A 7,280-nucleotide genomic window follows, 5' to 3' on the forward strand; every position below is an offset into this window, starting at 1 on the left:
CATCTAAAACCCCACATCATTTTTAGCAGTACATTGTTCCACCCATTTTGGGCTTTGTTGTGGAAAAACTTTAATGTGATTGGCAAAGCACTCAAAGTGCAGAGCTGTGGAAGGCTGGCTGGGAAGCAAGTCTCTCTTTACACCCATTGGGAGGACATTAGCACTTCCAAACAGCACTTGCTTTTCCCCTCCCAATTTTAATTTCAGAACAGATTAACCATGTTCTCAAAGCTTTTCTTTTGGCACATTGACAGTGAGGATAGTCCATGTAACCACTTCATAATGAGAAGGGATCAGCTCATCATGCTAAACACACCTTTACGGGAAGTGTAGGGTTAATTTCACCTGAGCATAGAGCTCTCCAATTGAGATGACTGAGTCTGAACTGAACATTTACTCCTCCTCCCTTCTAGAAGCAATGGCACTTCTGGGGGAGATTCCCAAACCTCCTGCATCCACCTGGGCACTTGGCATTTAGTCCTGTATGCACTGCCCAGGGCACAGGCAGATTCCCACCCTTTGTCTGCTGTGCTCTTTTTCAATGGCATTTGGGAAAATGCCTGGGACAGCAGAAAGAGTCTGAGACTGGATTTATCCTCAGACAGACACCACTGCTTGTCATTTCTGCCTAGGAATGATGCATTTTGGAAAGAATTGTGTGTTTGGAGTGTTGAATCCCTCTACAGTCCTGGAAAGCAACAAATGGCAGGATCTGAAATGTCCAAGACATCCAATATACAGCAGAGTGCAGGACACTGAGACCTGCTGTGAATTCCTCATCAACACTGCTTAGAGCCCTCTGAGATAAACAGCAGCATTCAAAGCCTCACACAGGGCTGTCAGAACAGATCCTTGTCACTTGGGAGAGGCAGGCTATGCTGGAACAGCAGCAGAAACACAAATGAGTACCCTGAAGTTTCTTGGGCAAAGGGGATGACGCTCCATGAGCAACAGATTCCAATTCAAAGGGTGGGATCCATCTGGAAACTCAGCACCCTTGAGCTGAGTTTCCATAAGAAGTGCTGTACTGGGGTTGCCCAAAAATAGGTCCCCAAATCATTCCTTTAGCTCATGGGAGCAGAGGAGGTCACTGAGATGTTACCAGCTGCTGGGACAGAGAAACTGGCACAGACTCAGGAACATGGGAGCTCCCTCCAGCACTGGTGATTTCCCTGAAAAGGAGAGACATGAAAAAGAGTGGGACCACTCTCTGGCAGTGGATGAGTGCAGGAAGAATCTTGTCCAGAGCCTGGCTGGTGGCTGTTTTCCACTTGCTGATGCAGGGTAAGGAAGAGCCCTTCCCAACTTGGGCTTCTGCCACAATGTCAAAACCATAAGAGCAGTTGTGCTTCCTACCAAAGGCCTCATTCTCCAGCTGTGGCCTTCAGTGGAGGCCCATGGAGATGAAACAGGAAGAAGAGCCAGCAGGCTACTTGCTCTGAGAATTGCAGTGTTATTGTAAGCAGAGAACATTGACAAGGCTTGTTTGGCTTGTTAATGGTGTAGCCTCCAATAGGTCTGCCCCAAGTCAGGTTTATTGGACAGTTTTTAGCATCAAAATCCCTGGATCTAGAAGCAACTGTGAAAATCACATGAATATGTGCTTCACCACAGCATCCACTTCCAGAGATGGGGCAGCCAGATCTTCTCTAAACAACATGTGCAGGGCCTCACCACTCTCAGAGGGAAGAATTTTTTCTTAATAACTAGTACAAATCTATTCTGTTTCAATGGGAAGCCACTCCCCCTTGTCCTGTCATTCCATGCCCTTGTAAAAAAGAGAGAGTTCATCTCTTGTATCCTCTTTGGGCACTGTAATGTGATTTAAGGTATCCCCAGTACCATATTCAGGCTAAACACATTCATCTCTCCCAGCCCTGTCTCCATGGCAGAAGGGCTGCAGCCCTCTGAGTGACTTTGTGACCTCATCTAGACCTACTTCAGCACCTTTACAGTGGGGACCCCAGAACTCGACACAGTGCTCACTGGGGTCTCACAAGAGAAGAAAATTGGGGGAGAACCACTTCTCTATAGCTGGTAGTAAATCTTCTTCTGAGGCAATACAATTCTGGGATGCAATTCCAGGGCTGCATGTGAATGTTGCTGGTCATGTCCAGCCTCTCATTCACCAGCACACCCAAGTCCTTCTTGGCTGGGCTGCTCCCAGTTTACTCATCACCCAGTCTGTGTCCATCCTTGGGGGTGACACAAATCAAATTCAGGACCTTACACCTGGCCTTTTTGAGCTTCATGAGGATTTCATGGGCCCACCTCTCTGTCCTGATGAAGTCAAGGTTGTAGGAGCACAACACACTGTGGGCTCTGCTGAGGACACCTGGGGACAACTGCAGCAGGGTTGGGGCATTGTGAGGAAGGACAAGGAGCCAGACAAGCCCATGACATTTTCTGTGCTGCACAAAGAGGGCATGAGTTAAAACAAGCCAGAATTTTCTCCTGATAGCAGAGTTAGGCACACTGGGGTGAAAACCAGTTGCCAGTTGCAGAGTGCATGGACACAGAGAGGGAAGAGGTGACCATAGAGAAAGAGAAGGACAGGACATATCCTCATGCACAGGAGTCCTTGGGCAGCCAGCTGAGGAAAGCTGGAACTCAAATAGCCCCACCAGAGTTATCCAGAGTGTAATATCACTTTCCTGGTCTGGGCCCATGCAGTACATAAACTGAGTCTTCTGCCTGCACTGCTGCATTCCTGCCTTAGAAATCCTGAGGCCTTTAATCCCAGGGATCAGAAGAAACCTTCACTGGGGAACAGGCACGGAACAAACCTGGAAATGAAAAGGCAGCAGTGTAGGAAATGAAAGCACAGCCCATATCATTAGGTGTGCTGGTTTGCATTCAAGATGAGCTTGCTGGGAAATTGTTACCTCTGCAAAGGCTGCCCCTGCTCCTGCGGCAGTCAAGGGCAGGTATAAAAGGCAGCACAAATCTCTGCTCTCTCATCCCCTTCTCTTGCTTCCTTCTGCCTGGGAACCAGGTGAGTCTGAAGCCCCTTCTCTTTCTCTGCCAAAGTGAGATCTCTGCTTGGTGGCTTTCTCATACTTGGGGATTGGAGCATCTGGTCCTGAGAGAGGAAAGAAGGGAGGAGGCTGGCATGGGGAGAGGTTGGTGATGGTGCCTTTTGCTTTCTTTGCCTGGCAGAGAACTTCCTGAGCCAGGCTGCTCTTTGTAGGGCTCCTGGCCCAGTCTCCAGCTTCCCATTCATGGCGGCCTTGGCTCTTTTGTGATGGGGTAACCAGGCTGCTCCTCACCCACCCACCCAGCTTTGTGCTCTGTTTCCCCTCTGCTTTCTCTACCAGGTGCACCTGTGACTCCAAGCCATGTCCTGCAACACCCAGTGCCGTCCTTGCCAGCCCTGTGGCCCCACTCCACTGGCCAACAGCTGCAATGAGTGCTGTGTCAGGCAGTGCCAGGACTCCACCGTGGTTATTCAGCCACCTGCTGTGGTGGTGACCCTTCCTGGGCCCATCCTGAGCTCCTTCCCACAGAACACCGTGGTGGGATCCTCCACCTCTGCTGCTGTTGGCAACATCCTCAGCTCTGATGGAGTTCCCATCAATTCTGGTGGCTTTGACATCTCCTCCATCACCAGGCGCTACGGTGGAAGGAGGGGCCTCCCCTGCTAATGGTGCTGGTCTTGGGAAATATCCCCAGGATCTCCAGGCATGGTGCTGGACAAAGGAAGAATCTTCAGGTCATTTCTTTCAGAGGAACTGATCATCTTTAGTTCCTCCTGAATATGCTGGAAAGAAGGGCTCAGCTCAGGCACTTCAAAAGCCCTATGTCTTTCCTACATATCTCCTTGTTTCTATTTTCATTGTGTCCTTCTGCTCCCCTCGGCTGCAAGGATCCTCCAAGCCAGCCTGCACTCTACAGGCAAGGCAAATGGATGCCCTGCATGGACTTCACCATGGCCAAGAGGTGAAGTGTCCTGCTTGTCCCTCCAGAACCTGCACTGAGGGCCTGTGCTTGTAAAAACCTTGACTCCTTCTTTAAACTCAATAAAGATTTTTGCATCTCAGGCTGGGTCTCCAGGTTTTCCTTCACTCCCCATATGCCCTTGCAAGCTGCCTGGGTAAAATGGTGTTGATCCTGGCAGGGGAAAAGGTGACAATGTGGTGAGATCCTTCATCCAGAAAAATGTGAAGTTGGGATACACTCAGAGGGTCTTATGCGGGGAAGAATTCTGGGGCAGGATGCAAAACATCCCCAGCTGAAAGGTGATCAGCCCGTTCCCTTCAGTGTCTTTGCCCAGATATACCCTCAACACCTCCTGCAAAAACCTCATGTAACAATGAGAATTTCATGGGAGGTCCTGGAAACAAACCAACCTGCAGGATCATGGGAATGCAGCACCTCTTGCTCAGGTCGGTGCTGTGCTGGGGTAGATAGAAAATGTTCCCAAAGGATGTCAGAAGTGTGGTTGTGTGGAATGGCCTCAAGCCTCATCTTCATCTTCACTCCACCGCCCAGTCTCAGACCATGGCCAGCACAAATGGGCAGCTGGGATCAGTTCCTCATTGCAGTCCTACTGCCTCACATAAGGCCCATGGCAGGGCCCAGGTTTTGGCAGGCATGCAGGCCTGGCACCACTCACAAGTCAGCTCTGGGATTAACAACCCTGGGCCTCACACTGGAGTCCCTGTGAACCCTCATGGGCCAGGGCAGTCCAAGGACAGTAATGGAAGCCCACAGACCATTCACTGCTTGGGAGTACCTTGTTGCTCCCAACCATAGATGGAACAGCTCAGCTCAGGCTCAGGGCCTCAAAGGCCCTGCTGTGTAAGGTCCTTTTCTGACCAGTGCTGCTCAAAAAAAGCTCTGTGCAAAGTCATTCTGGACACACTCAGAAGTATCTGTGGCAGACAAGTTTTGTTCATTAATGTCTCTCTTGCTTAGTCTGATGCTCTTGGGCATTGCTTTGATCAAAAGCACATCAGAGGCCTCAGTCAGGAAGGGCTGGATAAACAGAATCCATCCATCCATCCATCCATCCATCCATCCATCCATCCATCCATCCATCCATCCACGATGGAGACTGTTTAAATTGCCCATTTCCCATCTGGGAGTCTGGAATGCAGACAGGTGTAATTTTCTTCCAGAAAGTGAGGTTGTGAAGTCCTTTGGTGGCATTTCCTCCTTTTGCCTGTTTGACCTACAGTCAGTCAGGAAGACAGAGGTATCAGGGCACTGAACACATATCTCTTGGCAATCAGGTTGATGGGGACTGTGCAAGCCAAGTTCTGCAGGCTTCTGCAGTTCTATGAATGTACCCTGTGCATACCTGTTGGAAATCCTCACATTTTAGCCATCCCTTCACTGTTTATAGATGGTGGGTAACAGGACGGATGACAGCATGGCACAGAGTGTCCCTAGTGAAAGTTTTGCCTACTAATGTACAACATTCTTCATTTTTTCTGTGATGTGATCATGGCAGTAATCTCTGAGATTCTGTGAAGAACATCTGGTTTCACTATTAATGCAGAAATTTTGGTTTTTTTTTACTGTGATTCTCCAAAATTTCTTTTTTGACGTCTACTCTCAGCTTAAGTGGGTAATTAAAAGGTTGGGACATCTCATATGTCTACAGTTCCCTGAATGTAGGGAAGGAGCTGATGAAGGCAAAGCTAAGCTCTAAAAGCAGCTGAAGCATGAAGGGACCAACAGGAGAAGTTCCCTGAACACTTTCCTGCTGGAGATTTAGGGAAGAGTCTCTGAACTCCTCCATCTCTTTGGCCAATATTCTTGTGATGCCCAGCCTCAGCTTTTCACCCGCAAGACTTGCACTGTCACTGGGTAAATTGCTAATATAGGGATGATCCAGCTCCTTGCTCTGCCTGGCACCCTTGGAATCCTCCACTCTCTCTGCTCCTCAGGCAGACCCAGGGCACAAGCAGCACTCCTACCTGGGGACACTGTGACAGCTGCACCACAGAGCGACTGCTGGGGCACCCCATCTGCCAATAACCCTGTTCATTGGCTTCCCCTCTGCAACACACAGTGTCTCTGTCCTTCTATCCAGTGCACACCAGTAACATGCACTGTGATTCTTTAATTCAGTACCTATTTGGGCCAAGATCCCAGCCTGACACAGCTCCACGCTGATGATCTGGATCAATACATTTGACATTGGCTCAGGCATGAAGGAAGGTTGTGTCCCACACCTGGAAGCACCAACAATTCACTGGAAGCAGATCCATTTGGACATGGCCTGAACAAGGAGAGTAAATAGGATTCCTTATTCTTTCTCCAGGATAAACCAAATCTCATCCTTTTGAACTCTCTAGCAGCTGTGTCCTGACCTGGTGAGGCACGCAGAGAGGGGCTGCCCATCATGCTGAGGCAGTCTCAATCCTGTTACACTAACTAAATTCAGGATCTAAATTGGTAATCCTTGTTGGGGCTTAGCATCACCATCAGTGGCGTATGAGCTCTGAAGGATCAGGACAAGCAAGGTTCAGGAAATTGATTGATTACAGTGTCTCTTTTTGGACAGACTTCCAGGAGGTTGATGCCATTACCTTTCAGCTGCATTACCTTCCTGCTGCTTTGCAGAGCTTGTGAAGGAGCCATGGAGAATGTCCCTGCCATGAGCTACACAATCTGTTTGTGAGGAGAGACAGAAAAGGACATGTGTTCATATACACCTGTCAAATATGCACCTGTGCTGCATTCACATTAGTCTGGTTGCACACAAGAGCACCAAAGACATGAACACATGTAGGAGGAACACACCCTGCTGTGAACTCTGATGAGGACACCAGGAGACAGGCACAGCAGGGCTGGAGCCTTGTGGGGAAGGGCAAGGCCCCAGGCAAGCTCCCAGCATTGTTTGTGTACTCACAGACTGCTCAGAGGGTGGACAAGTCAAAACAAGCCAGAAGTTTTTCCTGAGGGCAGAGTTAGGTAGGATGGGGTCAGAGCCTGCAGCCCAGTGCACACACACGGGGAGACAACAACAAAAAACCATCAGGGTGAGCTAAGGAGGGAGGAATAGGGAAGGACATGGCCCATCCTCATGCACAGGAATCCTTGGGCATCCAGCAGCAGACTGGATTTTTAAAGAGGAAATACAAAGGACCCAGGGAATCACAGACTGGTAGACCTCACCTCTGTGCCTGGGGAGATCATGGAACAGATCTTCATGAAAGCAGCTGTAAGTCATACTCAGACAAGGAGGTGATCCAAAACAGACAGCAAGGCTGCTCTTAGGGCAAGTCATGTCTGAGCAATCTGGTGGCCTTTAAGGATGGAGTGACTGA

At 49.3% G+C, this 7,280-nt stretch overlaps 1 protein-coding gene across 1 annotated transcript; it reads left to right on the plus strand.

Moving 5' to 3' along the window:
• Positions 1-3,338: 3,338 nt before the first annotated feature.
• On the plus strand, positions 3,339-3,644 carry LOC132084240 (feather keratin Cos1-1/Cos1-3/Cos2-1-like). The gene has a single exon (XM_059489306.1). The coding sequence runs from the start codon at positions 3,339-3,341 to the stop codon at positions 3,642-3,644; it is 306 nt and encodes a 101-aa protein (XP_059345289.1).
• The last annotated feature ends 3,636 nt before the right edge of the window (positions 3,645-7,280 follow it).

This window comes from Ammospiza nelsoni, chromosome 26, assembly GCF_027579445.1.
Source record: "Ammospiza nelsoni isolate bAmmNel1 chromosome 26, bAmmNel1.pri, whole genome shotgun sequence".
NCBI lineage: Eukaryota > Metazoa > Chordata > Aves > Passeriformes > Passerellidae > Ammospiza > Ammospiza nelsoni.

Bases quoted from the DNA above. Each gene is read 5' to 3' on its own strand.
- LOC132084240 (XM_059489306.1), top strand. From the start codon at position 3,339: ATGTCCTGCAACACCCAGTGCCGTCCTTGCCAGCCCTGTGGCCCCACT.